This window comes from Malurus melanocephalus, unplaced genomic scaffold (genome assembly GCF_030028575.1).
Source record: "Malurus melanocephalus ecotype Western Australia unplaced genomic scaffold, MMel_1.1 scaffold_318, whole genome shotgun sequence".
Lineage (NCBI taxonomy): Eukaryota > Metazoa > Chordata > Aves > Passeriformes > Maluridae > Malurus > Malurus melanocephalus.
In genome coordinates this window covers 1-16,755 of record NW_026623550.1, presented here as the reverse complement: position 1 = coordinate 16,755, position 16,755 = coordinate 1, and the positions used below count along the sequence as shown (strand labels likewise).

The 16,755-nt window shown below is 41.8% G+C and overlaps 2 protein-coding genes across 2 annotated transcripts in view; one reads left to right on the top strand and one right to left on the bottom strand.

Moving 5' to 3' along the window:
• LOC130580178 (scaffold attachment factor B1-like) overlaps window positions 1-14,598 on the bottom strand; it is an 18,231-nt gene extending 3,633 nt beyond the window's left edge. Inside the window, exons 1-14 of the mRNA XM_057377514.1 lie at window positions 14,280-14,598; window positions 12,556-12,643; window positions 11,560-11,624; window positions 11,268-11,474; window positions 9,104-9,166; window positions 8,497-8,524; window positions 7,096-7,597; window positions 6,615-6,664; window positions 3,573-3,673; window positions 2,827-2,976; window positions 2,655-2,731; window positions 1,625-1,761; window positions 1,216-1,307; window positions 710-817 (exon numbers count right to left, since the gene is read on the bottom strand). Coding sequence (XP_057233497.1) covers window positions 710-817; window positions 1,216-1,307; window positions 1,625-1,761; window positions 2,655-2,731; window positions 2,827-2,976; window positions 3,573-3,673; window positions 6,615-6,664; window positions 7,096-7,597; window positions 8,497-8,524; window positions 9,104-9,166; window positions 11,268-11,474; window positions 11,560-11,624; window positions 12,556-12,643; window positions 14,280-14,468 — 1,857 coding nt within the window. The 5' untranslated portion in view covers window positions 14,469-14,598. The remainder of the gene's footprint in view (window positions 1-709; window positions 818-1,215; window positions 1,308-1,624; window positions 1,762-2,654; window positions 2,732-2,826; window positions 2,977-3,572; window positions 3,674-6,614; window positions 6,665-7,095; window positions 7,598-8,496; window positions 8,525-9,103; window positions 9,167-11,267; window positions 11,475-11,559; window positions 11,625-12,555; window positions 12,644-14,279) is intronic.
• Window positions 14,599-14,800: 202 nt separating this feature from the next.
• Window positions 14,801-16,697, top strand: LOC130580219 (scaffold attachment factor B1-like). Its single transcript, XM_057377573.1, has 2 exons — window positions 14,801-15,149; window positions 15,894-16,697. Exons 1-2 carry the CDS (start codon window positions 14,955-14,957, stop codon window positions 15,990-15,992), a joined length of 294 nt encoding a protein of 97 aa, XP_057233556.1. The 5' UTR covers window positions 14,801-14,954; the 3' UTR covers window positions 15,993-16,697.
• The last annotated feature ends 58 nt before the right edge of the window (window positions 16,698-16,755 follow it).

Here is a 16,755-nt window from a genome sequence, read left to right as displayed (position 1 = left end):
AAAACCCGCAGCAAACTTGCATCATCTCCTTGAAATTACACCTGGGAAGGGCGTAGAGGGAAGGCACTCAGCGTGCACATGAATATTTAGACACTGATCACATGGCTCCCACAAAACCCATCCCTGAGGGCAAATACTTTTATATGGTCGGGAGAATGTGACTCAAAAGGCTCACAAATACTTCTWCATGGTCAGAAGAATGTAGATCTAAATCCTCACAGCTCATTTCCTATCCTGAAATAAAGTATCTGTGAAGGGTATTTTATTTTTGTGAAGAAAGTCAGAAAGGTATMGTGGATAATGACTCCATTAAAACTCAGGAATTTAACTATGAGAGAGAAATTTTTGCCTCTCCAATAAAAATTAGAAAAGCACTTTCTTCCTGTTTATTCTAACCACTTTTAGGTGAGAAATAAAAGCTTTGTAATATGTAGAGAACATGGAATTGAGGTCACAGTTCTAGCAAGGAATCTGAAGGATGGCAATTATCACCTTTATTCTGYATTCAACATCATGAAAACAAAAAAAGCACCCCACAAAAACAAATTAATACCTAAATTAAGTTCACTAGATACCCATATAAATATAACAAGTTACAAGTGGGAAAAAACACCCTTAAGTCTTCTGTCTTAGTCTAATTTYAATWAAAATGAGAATTATACAGATTAGAKGGAAAAACAATTYGCAAACAATGTCAGTGCTGCTCTTACCGGCGCTGCTCTGCCTCCCTCATTTTTCGCTGTGCTTTGATTTTGTCAAAGGGGACAATCCCTTGTCTCTCTCTGCTCTCTGATTTGCGGTCCTGGCTCTTAACACTCTGTATTTCATAGAGAAATTTTAATTTATTAAAGGACAACCACCACAAAAAATACTAGAAGTTCTGTTTCCATTCATACAATTCAGATTTCAAAGCTGCTTTTTTCCAAAAAGCTGTTCTGTTTTAACATTACAGATACCATATTACTAATTACATTAATACACCACATTATTGATATATATTAATACAATAATATCTTCCCCCACTTGTTTGGCAGGATTGGATTGCTGAATATGGTATCAGCCAAATGACAGATATTTTACTAATTAAGAYCTAAATCCACATTATAGAAACTCTAATTAGACAAACTGGCAAGACAAGTGGGGGTCACACATAGCCTGTCAGGATTCAGGATTTGTTTCTTARGAAAAGGTTTCCCAAGCAGAAACATCACTTACTCTGTCTTTTGATGTAGTGGATGTTTTCACACTAATAACAGGTTCTCCTTTKGATTTATCCATGACTACTGTTCTCTCTGTTCCTTTACTTCCTAAATAAATCAGAAGTGGAAGAAAATAATCAAATTACACGATCTACACCACTCATTGCCATGCCAGAAGTTCTGTTCTCGACAATGTGAAAATGGGCATTTAACCCTCTCTTCAAAACCAGTTATTTCACTACCCCTAATCCAAGTACTTCTCTTAAGCATGACACAATGTCAAACATCTTCCCCTTATTCATTCTGGATTTTCARCTAAGAATCAGAAACAATCCCAGAACATTTCTTTGCAAAGAACYACCTACAATTAAATATTCCTACATCAACATATCTTTTACTCTATAAAAAAACAACAGCCAAATTACCTGATTTAATAGTTTTAGGTTGATCTGATGAACCAGACTTCTGGTCATCTTTATCYTTTTTCTCCTTTTCATCTTTGTCTTCTGTCTTTTTAGAATCATCTTTTTGGTCAGATTTCTCGTCCCTTTTAGCACCAGGTCTGTGGATAGATATTGATACAGATTATACTAACACACACTGAGAAAAAATTCAAGGAAAATGCCAGCAACACAGCAACAAAATTAATTTCTGATGTGATAACAATCTAATTAGATTTCCAAACATTTCCTTCCACAACTTCCTGCACCATTAAACAAGATATTCACACCATCCTGTGTAGTTGTCAAAAACTTGGCCAGGTTTCAGGTATCTCAAGTGGAAGCATAAGGACWAAGTCACACCACCACGTGCTTAATGCTCACAAAGTTTCTTACACAACAAAACAATGAACTATTTTTGTCAGGCAACTAGGTGAAATAAAAGCAAAAAGTTCCCAGCAGTAGCATTTAATAGAARTTATGCCTCAAAAAGATAATTAAGGCAAAGAGCTTAGTGTTTCATTCACTCTCTTAGCGCCTCATTCATTGACTTTCAGAAATGCTAGAGAGGAAGAGCACAGTGCTCCAGAGGAATATGATCTGGGAACAGCATCTTGGACATMTTTGAACTGTTTGGGACCTGGAGGAAACCCTATTTCAGTGAGACAGAAGGTAATGAARAAACAATGACAAACAGATCAAAATTCTCAAATGGGCTTTCCTACAGATTTAAGACATGAAAGACCTGKAATCTTTACTAAAACCCAAATATGACTAAATTAAAAGGTGTGCTTGGAAATGCAGCTTTCTAATGATTATTTTAAAGCATGGAAATATTTTAAGCTAGGCACTGATCATCAACAGTTTATCCTGTAGTAAAAGCTGAAAAAATCCACGTACTCCTCTTTTTGAATGTTCACCACAGAAACTCCTACTGTAACTTTAATTTTCCTGATATCAACACAGACTGAAGAACAGCAAAACACCTTTGGTAGGAGAATTTTTAACACAGTACCTCTCACTGACTGTTTCTCTCTTTGCTTCACTCTCTTTTTTTTCACTTGTCTTCTTCCCAGCGGGTTCATTTTTGGCCTGAAATTTATTTTGCACATCATCAGCTGAGAATGTGGCCTCGATCATTTGCACAATCTGGTGGGAACTCGCTAGCTCTGAGGACCAGTACTCACTTTTTCCACTGAAATGATCTTGCCATGCAGCTCTGTTTTGTGCAGGTGAGTGATGCACTTGGTGGCCTCCTCAGCTGTGGACATCGTAACGAAGCCGTAGCAGCGAGCGCCGGGACTGCGAGCGTTGGTGACCACCTTGGCACCCACCACCTTCCCAAAAGAAACAGGAATTACYCTCCTTGTTCCCAAATCCCTCAGGTTTAGCCGCAAGAATTACAAGCTCTATTTCTGCTCTTTTTAATTCCTGTCCATTTCCATGCAGGAAACTTCTGGTTTTGAAAAATGAACAAATATAAAAGGARCCAACCATGTTTCTGTTACCAATGCAGTGCTACAAAAGCTGAAGCAATTGATGGGAACTGAAGCTTGAAGTCCTTAAAAAGCCTTTAATAAATATTAAATTCATAGTTGACTGCGAATTTTCAGCAGGTAAAGATACCATGATGCAGCACGGGAGGCAGAATTGTGTGTAAACAATTGTATTTCAAATAGAGGASCACAAATGGAATTTTATATTTGCTTGGAAGTGAGCAACAGAATAAAAAAACCCCAGTCATTCTGTGTGTACTTCGGTAATTTTAAATGTGATATCCCATGACATTTATGATAAYTGGATTCCTTTCACTGGTACTTCTAGTGATTAGAGTGATTAGAGATTAAAGAGTCTTATTACCACAGTTTTAAGCAGAAAAAGCAAACAAAACGAACACCAAAACAAAGAGAAGCAACCAAAAAGAACCCCTTACCTTCCCATATTTGCTAAACAGATTCTTCAGATCTGTAGCTCTGGTGGTGGAAGCCAATCCACTCACCCAAAAGTTTCTACCAGAACCGCTGGCACTGCGACCTAGTTGGGAAAACAAACAGACAAAACCAAAACATACCCCAAATACCAATTATTTGAATTAATTATCTGAATCATTATGTGAATTAAAACAGAGCAGTATCCCAAATTTTCAATTTTTTTATAATCACAGAGCAAGCGAAATCCAGTATGTCACATTCTCCTCCCATGATTTGCTTTGCTGAAGGTAAGGAACATTACAAGCCCAWAAATTTGGGTGGAACCATGAGCTTTGACACACTATTATTTTGTAACATTCTTTAAGAAAGCAGCTGGATTAGGGAACCTCTGAATTAACTGAGGCTCTTGAAAACGTGCCTAGATAGATCCCAGTAACTCAGGACTTACAGAAAAAGAGAGAAGCTCCCTGCAGGAGCCGTGTGAGCACCCCATAAATGCTCATGTCTTGCCTCCTTATCTCAACTCCAAKGGAAGGATGGTGAGATGCAGAATTTCCTCCCAAGGAAAGCCATTCACGATCAAGAAACTCAGAAAATTTCTCTWTTTCTGCCCACACAGATCCCCAGTWRGGATATGGAGCCTGACTTCMRTTGCAGGAGTTAGGAATGTCCTGGCCTGCTTTAGCCATTCAAGAATGACAGAACACCTCTCCAATTCTGCATTCCAGCTACAAAGATGACTGAATAAATGCTAATGAATTATAAAGTCTGAAAATCCAACATCAAGTGATTAAAAAGTGATCCAAACTCCAAATTTGAGTGTTTCCATTTCAGCATGAAGCTCTTACACAAGGATTACTGTTTCCACTCTCCTTTGAAATGTCTTTACTGTCCTGTCAGTCTGGGCAGTTCAAAGGCTTCAGTGAGTGGGTTTCTCTCCACCAACCTTCCATACTTTTTTCTGGTGATCTATGGAATTTAACAGAACCTCTTTCATCAAGGAAAGAGGTTTTCCTCAGAACCTTTAAAAATGCTATTTCATTTGGGTGCCTTTCCATCTTCTATTTCCTGATAATTTCAGTCATTGTCCCAAGTAACTGATAACACAGTTCTTAATATTTACAYAAGTTTTCTASGGAWGGATGCAGTGATTTGTATCAATYTCTTAAAAAAACACCCAAAMCAAAAAGAGACTTTTTGTATWAASGTGACCAGGTATGAACCTGCCATCATTTATCTCAAAAGWGCACTGACAAAGGTCTGTCATGCACACAAATAAATGGGAGATGCATTGTTTGGTGTTTTAGAAAGCTGAGCCAAAGGCTTTGATGCTTTTACTCCACACATTTCTACAATTTAGAAGTTACTGCCGGCAGTTACACCGGCACCAGAATCCTGGAGAAAGAAGAAAGCACTCATTGTTCTCCTTTTGCTATTTTACTGATGAGTTTTTAAAGATTATTTCAACTCTTTTAATGTTTTAATGGCCTTCTCGATTAAGGATTGATCAGTCTTAACATCTCCAGCTTCTGCCCTACCATGAGACTTTTAAAAGTGCTCCTACAATGGTACTGCACTTTTAAGACAAAGAAATTCTGGGATTTTAAAATATTCTCTAATTTAGAAACAAGAACCATGTAGGTCTTGGGAGTTAACCATCAACACTGGAGACATCTTTCAGATGTGCATCCATCAACTGCCAAATCCACCAGGCTCAGCTCATAAATTTATTTTTCTGCACTCATTCTGATCTCAGAATTAATGCAGGGAACATAGAAAGCCCTTCATCCTAAATAAAATCCTTTCATACAGGTCAGAAATGATTTGTATGTATTTTTTTAGCTTCTTTCTGGCTCTGCATGCAGAGAACGTTACACAGCCAAGCAGCTCCCTCTCAGCACTCCTGTTCACTAAGCCAGGAAGTGAATACAATAAATGTCATGGAACACAGCAGATCCTTTGGAAAAAAGGATGCAGGAGCAAGGTGGTCATCAGAGAGCCAACTCCTGAAGGCTGTTTTGACTGCAAACTCTAGAAGTGTTTTCTCAATCCAAAAAAAATGCTCAAGTCCTTAGGTAAATGACAGCATGCACAGAACATATTCAGCATGCCCTGAAATATTCTGAAGTAAGAGAATGTGAGATTAAAGACTGGAAGCAGTAAACAAATTGACCCTAACAAAGCTGACAGGGAGGTCCAGCAGCTTGTGCAAACATGTATAACCCAGTATGTTGAACAGGCAGCTCACGGAGGTGAGTCTGTTATAAACCCAAATYAAAACCTAACAAATTCCTCCTGTCCAGTTGGCAGACAGACCTCATAATGAGTTTCTTGCTTTTTGAAGGAATTACTGGTGCTTCCACATTTAGAAGTGCTGAAACACCTGCCAGCAGCATGTAAGAAGAATGTTAACAGTCAGTTCCAAATGTTCTGCCCTGTGCAGGCAGAGAACAGAGAGGTGGGGTGAGCTGCAAACACTCAGCTGCCTGGTGCATTAAAAGGAAAAAAATAGGATGAAAAGGAGGAGCAGGCAWCTTACTGCTGATCAAAATATTTTCTTCTTGCTTATGATGCATATTGGCACCAAAAGCAGAATCTGTGTGGACAAAGATTTAATAAAATCAATGTAATTTAAAAACAACGTTAAGCTGTAAGATTGGTGGCATTTAAATATGTGAATTCTAGATCCTAAATTACTTCAGCAAAACAGAAGATGGGAAGGAGAACATAGCAAAGCAAGGACAACTGCAAAAGGTAACAGCTGTTAGTGGGCAYCTTCAGTGCCATAAAAGGCGCATTTACCATGTATTAACATCAACCTTAAAAACCAAGATACAAACAAAACAGTGCAATGCACATATTCTGAAAAAAATGCATAAAAGSTAAATGCTTATTTTTATATGAACAAAGAAAAGCCACAAAGAGGTGAATTTATGCTGTTCAACAACTGCAGAGATTGCAATCAATTTCTGCTGATATACCCCATCCAAAACAAACAGCAATCCAAGCAATCATTGAAGTTTTACATCTGAAAACAAACATACCTTTCTCATCTTTTGAGATTATCTTTGTATCTCTGTCCTCCTCAACAGGGCTAAAGACAAAATACCACATTATTCAAGTCAGAAAGAAAGGTGACAAAACATAAATTATGAAAAAAAGCTAAAATTAAATACCTACCAGAAAACATGTGGCAAATGAAAACACACCTTTGTATACTTGATTTAAGAAATCTGACAAGAAATAACGAAGTCAGATTCTTAAACAGACTTACATTAAGAAGATGATTACAAATAAGAGTAATTTGGGAAAACAACCTTTGAAGGTTGATGAAGGAAAGAAATCAAACCCACTGCATTTAAAAAAAATAAAAATATCTGCACATGGAGAAATAAAAGAGACCCTTTAGGAATAGGCTACAATTTCAGCAGTCTCGGAGGCCAATTGAAGGAAACAGCTTATTGGCATCACTTAAGGACCAATGATAAAAGATAGCATCTGGTCTATAACGGAGAAAAAACAAACCTCTTTTTCTGATCACCGCCCTCACTGGCTGAGGACTCTTTAGTGGCAGGGGAAGATTCCTCTGAATTAGCTTTGTCTTCTGCTCTCTTGCCATCTTCTTTGCTATCTCTGGCTTCGGCACCTGCGCCTTTCTCCGCTGTCTCCCCACTAGAGGCTTCCAGGCCTTGGCAGCGTTTGCTACTCTGATCGCTTACGCTCTCTACCACTACACCTTCAGAGTCCGGGGCCTCTTCCTCGGGGCTCTGTTCACTTGTCTCCCCTTTTGCTACCACTAAACGCTTTGCTTCCTTCCTTGCCAAAGCTTGGGCCGATTTGCTGTCCAAAGCTAAAGCATCTTCCTCCAACTGAGCCGCAGCAAGAGCGTCCTCTTCCTCAGCCAGCCTCTTGCCTGGCCCCGCGTTACTGGCTTCCTGCGCGCGCGGCCGCTCCGCTTCCGCACCTTCTTCGTTAAGTAGCTCAGATTTACAAGTTTCCCCCAAAATGTCGAGTATTTTCTCATTTTCTACGGATTTAACAGGAATAGAATGGCACAAGATTTAATCACCAGGGAAATACAGCAATCACAAATGTGGAACTGGCATGGCTGCCACACTAACACCAAGAGAACTGCTAAGCTACACAGAGATTGGAAAACCCTAGTGTACACAGTGTTACAGCTACCACGCTAACTGCTCTCTCACACACTGCCAAATCAGCCCTACCACCTGAACAGGGAAGAAAAATGCCCCCACAGATTTAACAAAAAACTTCGGGCTCAGCCTTCATATTCTTCAGCAAATCGTTCAGCTCTGTTTCTTCTCTAGTTAGCTTCCAGAGTCCGAGATGCTTAACTGAACGTATCAAGGYASTGAGAGTTCAATTTTTAAATTTCTGTGAAATTCTTTTAGCAGAGACAGTCCAACATGAGAACTGGGCATCTTCTGATGGTGCATGAGTGTGTTTGCAGTCCAGAAAGGGAAAAGTATCTGTATGAAATTTCCATGAAGAAACTCTCTTCTTTCTTCTGTATCCAGTAACTAATCTTTACATTTTAATACCCTACAATATCTTTTTACTGCTTTCACTGCTCTCTACTTAGTAACAGAGTTAAGGTGTGTGCAATATCACAAGATCTGTTTACAAGTAGAATATTTAGCTTTTAAAACTGTGATTAWACTTCTCTAAATCCATTTATGTAGTTTAACAGGTTTTTAAACCATTTCATTTCACTGGAAGTATTTCAAGCATCACTTCACAGATCTGGGGATATGATTGGGTTTCCAATCTCTATGACCCTGCATGATCTGGATTGTCCATTATAAAAATAATGTAAATTATGTTTGTTTGCTTGTTTTTTTTAATAGTTAATGGTTTAAAAAGTATTAGTTGAAAAGACAGGAATATGTTTTTCTTTAACAGTACCTGGCTCCAAGTGTAGCTTCTCCATTTTCTGTTTGGAAAAAAAAAAGACCACAGAATGAGGATTTTATAAAATGTAGGTTTTAAACACTGAATAATAGCAACTACCTGCCCAGTCCCAAACCTAAAAACTATATAAATTCATCCACAACATTCAGAACTTCTTTTCATTTGCAATTGAGTATTTTGTATAGGTGAATTTTCTGTCACATTAAAGCCAAATCAAAATATCAGCCATAACTGTAATTCTGAATTTTGAAGAGACTGGTAATGTCTCTTTGTGCACCACCCCAACAACTGAAATAAAAAAACCAAACCCAGCTACTGCCTTATACAGTCAGAGGGAAAGAAGAAATCAACAGTATAAGAACCTTTTTATCTGTCGTGAAAATGAAAGAAATCTTGAGAGTTGATTGGAAAGTGGGGAAAAAAACCACAGGGCATCCTCATTCCACAGATTGTGCTGAGCAAGGTCATGAATGTCTTGGGTTCTGTTACAATTTTGTATTGTGGTCACGTTTTCTTTGTGTAGCATGAGAACTGAGTAAATATTATAACGCAACACACTGATAACATGACAATCAGAAATACAGCTACATTTTCAGTTTACCTTCATTTCAATTAAATCAGAAGAGGTGGCTTCTAAACTGTTTTCAATTTCATCATAATCTTCCTAAAAGAGTAAGAAAGGAATGAAAGCACTTCTTACCAGATGTAGCTTAAGGAGAATACACCTGCATTTATTTTTTCCTACCAAGAAATATTTTAAAATTTTTGACAGATCTCAATTGCTACTTCAGATTGTGACCCAAAAATGAGGAGCAACATGTAAACATACCTGATGATTAAATATGTTTCTCCAATTATGTTTAATTTTAATTTGGACATTGTCTACTTCAAAGTTAAGAATCTTATTTCACATTTCTGTGGTTACTGAACATGTTTTTTTCATTTTTCTACTTTTTAACTTTACTTTCTAAATGAAAGAAACAAGTTAGAAATGCCGACTTAGGTTTCCACTTTTCCAAAAGGAAAACATATCCCAAAAATCTTCCTCCCTTAAAGAGCCAAGAGTAAGATGCAACCACAACTCATTGGTTACGTAAGGTTAATTTGTAGATCCCCACAAAATTGCCTTTCAGGTGAAGTGAGTGTTGTTGCAATGACTCTGTGTTCAGTTCCATGAAAGGGGAGATTTTCTCCAAGACTTCTATGTTTGATTGGTCTGTTGGGATGCAGACACCACAGCCAGGCTCTGCTGAAATCCTTGCAAAAGGGGGAATTTTGTGGTACCTTGGAGCTGACAAGCCACAGAGCAGCTGTCAATCAAAGCAAAATAAAGATTTCTTATTGTTGGAACCAGCAACATGCACAGCTGTGGCCCAAACGTGACCTCAGGTGTGGCACTGGTGTCACTCACCCACCTCCAAGGTTTGGCCACCCCCCACTGAACAGGATGCACAACTGAAGTCACTCAAGCTCCACCTAAATGTGAAAACAGTGTGAAATTAAATTAAGAGTGTGGAGAAGTTGGGGAAGGCTCCACTGCAACAGGGCTGAACCTGTTTTCTCCCCTTTATTGATGTCTGTTGGGTAAGAATCATACTCCAAGTGATGAATGATAAACTCCAGCCAGCTTTTGGTAGGAATTAAAGATGGTCAGTATGTTGTTTGGTTGTTTTTGATTTTTTTTTGCAGCCAGATGCTACCACCAGCAATCCTTGAGCCTCAAGCTAACACAATTTTCCATTATTTTAATTATGTTATTCCATAAACTGTTAATGTGAGTCCTTCAAGGGCACCAGCAGCTGCCTGCAGTAACACATTCGACTGAGAAGAACTGGGACAGAAGTCTCTCTTATGCTCTGATTGTGTGACCCTCACCAAAGCAGTGGAACCACTCTCTGATCCAAGGGACTGCTCAGTGAAGGGTCCCTATAACAGGATGCTGGCACTTTCAGGGCATCATCTAAGGATCATAGCCTTGCTGTGGCACTGACAGACCAATCAAACACAAATGCTTTGAGAAAATCCCCTTTTCAGGGCACAGAAAATAAATGATAAAAAGTTGAGACAGATCTGCAGGAAGCAAGAAAGGAGAATGTTCTGCCTTGTGAGTGAATAGTCTAAAATTAAAAAAAAAAACCCAAACCCACAAGGATTCAAGAAGGACAATATTTGGGGACTGAATGTGAAATACGCTTTACCCTGTGCTGTCTGCAAATGACATTGCAAGCAGCTCTCAAAACCAAGCCAAAGCCTGGCAATGTCAGAACAGGGCAACATAGGAAGTTCTTCTTTTATTAATCTCTATGAGAAAACAGAACAATACAACTTCCTTAAACCAAAGCATTCTTTCTGCAGAAAGAATTTCAAATTACCTGAGCTGAAAATTTACTTTTCTCTCTCTTCAYATACGTATATATATAAATACCAGGATGSCTGGCTATATGCATATATACACTTTGATACACAAACACACAAACAAGAAGTGGGAATTCTGAAACTAACACAGTATTTTCAATTCCAGGGTCCTTTCATGGCAAGCAAAGATGATACTGCAAAGTAAGTAAGACGGTGACTTGTCTACTGAGAACATTTCAAGCCTCAAGAATATTTTCTATTTAATAGAGGGGGACTTGGGAGCTGCGAATGAGAAACAGAATCTAAATCACACTCATGTCCTATATTTACTGGACTGAAACACCTTGTTCATGGGCCCACATACCTATTAAATACTGTCTGAAAAATAACCAAGACCTGTACTCACTCACCTCATTTTCTGTTAGCTGATCAGGAAGCTCTTTCATTTCTGCTTCAACATTATCTTTATTATCAGACAGAGAATCGAGAATATTGTCAGAACTATAATCTTCTCCACAGTCCACAGCACTGCTGTTATCTATTTCAGCTTCATCTAATACACTGATATCCATCATGTCGATATCCTGCAAGGTATCCAGATTTGCTTCAATATCCTCCTACAGAGAGAAAAAGGGTAGATGTGTATTTATTGCAGATTATATGATGTTGATTCTTAGTAACTGCAATCCTGATTTCACTTACCTGTCCATCTCTAGAGTTTTCTTCTAGACCATTGTCTTCCACACCTTCTTCTTCTGGTTTTCTTCCTACAAACAGTATCATTGTAGTGAGATGCAGCAGTACATTTTGTAACATGTTTAAACCTTTGAACAGAGTTTATTTCAGCAAGTAATCATTAAGAGGCTGATTCACAAGTCTGGGTCTGTATGGATATAGCAGAGGTCACCTTGCCTGTCCGTAAAAGCAAACAGCAGGAGCACGAACTAAAAGCAGCACACATTTTTTCTAAAGCTACAGTATTTTTTCTAGAGCTACAGTCTCATTCCACAACACTTGAACACCTAAAAAGACACAGCACTCTCTCCTTAATCCATTTAAAACTAACTCCTTAAGATTATTACAAAAGAACCTCCCTTAATTAACCTGGTTTAGAATTAGTGTTCACTTTCAAGACCTTGGACAGACAGATCACGTTTAGGCACATCTGCCACCCCCAAACTCCTACTGCTATTCAAAGACAACAGCTCTCTTTCTATTTTTAGCCCCTCTATCTTAAAGGAAACAGCTTAATAATCAGTTTCTCTCCAAGGACTATTTTTTAAGAACTGGGTATAACCAATTCAAGCAAGCCACACATAACAAAACATACACAATAATCAATATTTTGAAGCAAAATGTAGTTAAATACAGTCATAAAGACTTCACACAAGAGCTTATTCAGCAACTACTTGTCCTGTATCTGACGCAATTTTACTCATGGTCACAAGTACTGAGACACCTGCAATTTTAACTTTCATCTTCAGGTTTCTACACTTGCTAATAAAATACAGTCAGCAGTCATATTATCATTTAAAGTTGTTTTTACTCACTAATACAGGTGAGTTTTACCACTTCCCGCAAGGCAAAAAGTACTTCTTTTTTTTTTTTTAAATTAATGAAACAGAAGACATCAAGTTTGTATGCCAAGTTCTAGCTACACGCAAACACTGGAACTGCAAAAGTGTCCAGACACCATACCTTTACTAGTTCTTTTTGGCATTCTTTTGGTGGTCAGCTCTGAGGCCACGGGAATTTCGTCAGGATCTCCTCCTTCCTCCTCAATGGCCTACAGGAGACAGCAGGATGACATCCACTGTATTATTTGTTGTGCTGGGTTTGGATGGGATGGTTAATTCTCTCCACAGCAGCTGGTAGGGGGTTGTGTTGTGAATTTGTGCTGAGAACAGTGTTGATAACACACAGATGTTTTAGGCATTGCTGAGCAGAGCTAACACAATGTCAAGGGCTTTTCTGCTGCTCAGCCTCAGTGAGCAGGCTGGGGGGACACAAGGAATTGGGAAGGGACACAGCTGGACAACTGCCCAAAGGGATATTCCAGAGCATAGAGTGTTGTGATCAGCACTAAAACTGGTGGAAGCTGGTGGGGCTGCCATTACTTGGGGTCTAGCTCAGCATCAGTTGAGCTGGTTGGCAGTAAGGAATTATTTTCTTTCACGTCACTTGTTTTTCTTGTGTGCTTTTTTTAATTTCCTTCACCTATGTTGGTTTTTTTTTCACACCCTTACATTTCTTAAAATTATAGAACTGTCTTTATCATAATCCCACAAGTTTACTCTTCCTTTTACCCTTCCATTTCCAGCCCCCATCCTAAGTGAGCGGCCATGTGGTGCTTGGCTACTTACTAAGGTTTAACAATTTTTAAGGATTTTTCAGGTGGGAATACTGGTGTCTCTCCCCAGTTCAGATCATACAACCAAGCAGCTGTATCACCTGTCAGAAACACTAAACAATTAGGTGCAACACATTCCCATAGTCAAATCAAGTTACAACTGGGGAGCAAAGCTCCCTGCTCTGCCCGTAAGTACTTTAACGGTGTAAAATTAAGAGAGACTTACAGGAACTCAGGTGCATGAGTTTTTTTCTCAATATGCACAGTTAGAACCCATAAAGGGCCAGGACTAACCACGCTGTTCTGGCCTCATGGAAGTCTGTGAGAATACATTCCAGAGAGGTCAGAGGTGGAGTCGGGTGAAGTGTGGTAGTGCCAAGCAGTAAGACAGAACCTGATGCACAGAAAGTTCCACCTAAATGCGAGGATAGAATTCTTTACTGTGCAAGTGATCGCACACTGGAACAGACTGCCCMAGGAGAGTGTGGAGTGTCTCTCACTGGACACTGAAATCAAGACCTATTCAAGAACAGTCCGGACGAAATCCTGTACCATGGGCCATAGTACAAAAGCCTGCTGGAGCAGATAAACCACTGTGATCCCTTCCAACTTTACCCATCCCGTGAACGGTATAGAGAGGAATCATGAGAAAAGATATGGGAAAGAGGCACATGTGTGCATGCCGGGGAAACGGGAGGGTAAACGGGGGAAGGATGCGTCAGGAAACGAGGGAAAGGCCAGAGCCATCTCACATTCCATCCAGTGCAATCTGAGCCGCGCTCCAGAGCAGCCATGGAGCCAGGACGGCGGAACGGGCGCCTACACTTCGGAACGGGGTAAAGAAACAGCGCAGAGGAGACGGCTCAGTAGCGGTCCGAGGAAACAGCACAAACCGGTGCCTAACAACACCCGCGGTTGCCCGGGAGCAGCACGGGAACCCCGCTCCCCTCAGGGCTGCTCCAGGCCCCGGGCCCGGCCCTCAGCGCGCATGCGCCGGGAGCGCCACAGACAAAGGACCCGGATGGCCCCACACCGCTCCCCCCCATCCTCCCCCCGCCGGGCTTCCCCTCACCTTCCTCAGCCGCTCCATCAGCACGCTCTTGTTGCCGCCGCTGTCCAGGTTACGCCGCTTGAGCTCGGCCCGCAGGTCGATGACTCGCAGCTCGCTCAGCCGCCGGGTTTCAGGTTCCGAACCGAAAGCCGCGGCCCCGCCAAGGGATGTGAAATCCCCCAGTCCGGCCGCTGATTGACTCTCCGCCATCAAGGCCCCTTCGCTGTGTCGCCTCGAGCCCGAACGCGCGCGCGGCACAACCCAGCAGCGAACCTTGCGATCACGGCACAAAATGGTGGGGGAACAAGACACGCCGAGGGGAGGGGGAACAAAGCGCGCTGTGCGCATGCGCGGGCGGGGAGGCGGTGGGCGGGGCCTGGCGGGCGGATCGTCCCGCGCATGCGCAAACGGCGGCGCCCGCGTCCAAGGACGGCTCGCCTGCTGCTGCGCATGCGCCGAGGGGCTCGGGTCAGGCCGGCCGCGTGACGTCACCGCCGCTCCGGAGTTGGCGGCGGCTCGGCGCGCGCAGCCTTCCCCGCGCCCCGGCGCGCATGCGCGCTGCTGCTCCTTCCCCTTCCCGCCCCCTCGCTCTCCCCTGCGGTTCGGTTTTTTCCTCCATTTTGTGCTGCGGCTGCGGCTCTCCCGCGTTGTTTTCATCCCGCCTCGCCCCGCCCGCGCGAGTCCAAACCGCGGCCCATGGCGGAGAGTCACTCAGCGGCCGGGCTGGGGGAGTCTGCGTCCCTGGGTGGCCTTGGAGTCCCCGCTTCGGAGTGTGAAAGCCGGCGGCGGCCGCTGAGCGAGCTGCGCGTGATAGACCTGCGGGCCGAGCTCAGGCACCGCAACTTGGACAGCGGCGGCAACAAGAGCGTCCTCATGGAGCGGCTCCGGAAGGTGAGAGCGGGCAGGCGCGGCGGGGCTGCCTGAGGGGAGGCGGGGGAATGACCCCGGCCCGGCCGCTCTTTGGCGCCATTTTCCTGAGGGGTGCCCGCCGGGCCGGGGCAGCTCCGCGGAGCCCGCCACGATCAGTGCGAGCATTCGGTGCCCGGTAAAGCTGAGCCTGCACTTGGCCGTCCCAGTGTCGCCCTGTGACCGCCGCTGTCACAGGGTGTCATCGGGTGCCCCTCCTGTTCCCTAGACCTGTCCAGCCGCGGCACTCGACCCAATTCTCGCCTCATGCACCACAATCTGCTGTCCTCTGAGTTCCTGGATTTGCAGTTCTGTACGCTGTCTTTTTGCTGCGTACTGATGTTTTTCTGGCTTTACAGCCTGAACGCTATATCCTCATCACAACGTTTCGTGAGTTAATAGCGTGCAGAATACCTTCACTGACCAGCTGCTTGCTGTGTCCCAGAGCCAAGATTCCTACTCTGTCACAACAACCTGTGTGTCTGTGGAGAGTCACAGATGCTGTAGGATTGACGCTTTTTGCTGATTGCTTTCCATAAAACTTAAACTGGCTGCCTTCTGCGTCCTTGTTGCTCTGATCTGGTGATTTTTCGTTTGCATATTCAAGTTGGTGATTCTTGGTTTGGAATTTTTCCAGCCTCTGATGTCCAGCACCTGAACTCAATGAAAACGTACAACCAAATCTTTTACATTTATCTTTATATCTGTCTTTATCCTTTCCCATGCTAGGCTATTGAGGAAGAAGGAGGGAATCCTGATGAAATTCCAGTGGTTTCGGAAAACATCATGAAGAAAACTCCGAAAAGAAGTAGCAAAGGTACAGGGTAGTTAGAGGGGCTTTCTACCCTCTCATCCTTGAATTTTCAAGTAACTATTCATTAAATGGAACCTTGCAAATCTTTTTTTTCTGTTACTGGTACTCTTCCCCACATTTGTGGTCAGTTTTCATGGGATGGGTGGTACAATATTAAACTTAGCAGTCATTTATTCACAGAATTTCATGTGATTTAGTAAGGCAGGAAATGGTCTACACAAAGAATCTGCTTGTTTATTCTCAGAATTCGCTGAAATTTGTATCAGGAATTAGTGAATAAACTGAAGCAGCATCAGTGTTTTTAATAGTTAGTTTTTTAATGGGACTGTACCTTTTGAGAAAAGGTGCTGTTTTTTTTTGTAGAAATGCAGAGTTTCTAGTAAGTGCAAAATAATCCGTGTAATCTTGTGCTTCATTGCTTGCAGACTAAAATGTGAAATTTTGACCAGACAGAGAGCAAATGTCTCAACTATGGGCAAAAGCAGAGATTTTTTTGTAATCATGTTTATTTTCAAGTCTCAGAAGATACCTAATATATATTACAGAACTTCTAGTGTTGGGATGGAAATAGATGTGGCTCTAAAACTCCTTTCACTTTTCAGTTGTAATGTGCTTGTAGTTTTTGAGAAAAATAAAATTCATGAAAGATCGAAAAAGAGTTGCTCAGCTCTGAGTTTGAGGAGTTGCTCTTTGGTGCTGAAGCTGGTGTAGTGTTTTCAGTAATGCCAGTTGGGATGATTCATGTCCAGCTGGTGAACAGAGCACTGCAGCAAAACT

Bases quoted from the DNA above. Each gene is read 5' to 3' on its own strand.
- LOC130580219 (XM_057377573.1), top strand. From the start codon at position 14,955: ATGGCGGAGAGTCACTCAGCGGCCGGGCTGGGGGAGTCTGCGTCCCTG. The intron at 15,150-15,893 runs GTGAGAGCGGGC...TTCCCATGCTAG, and splicing joins TCATGGAGCGGCTCCGGAAG to GCTATTGAGGAAGAAGGAGG.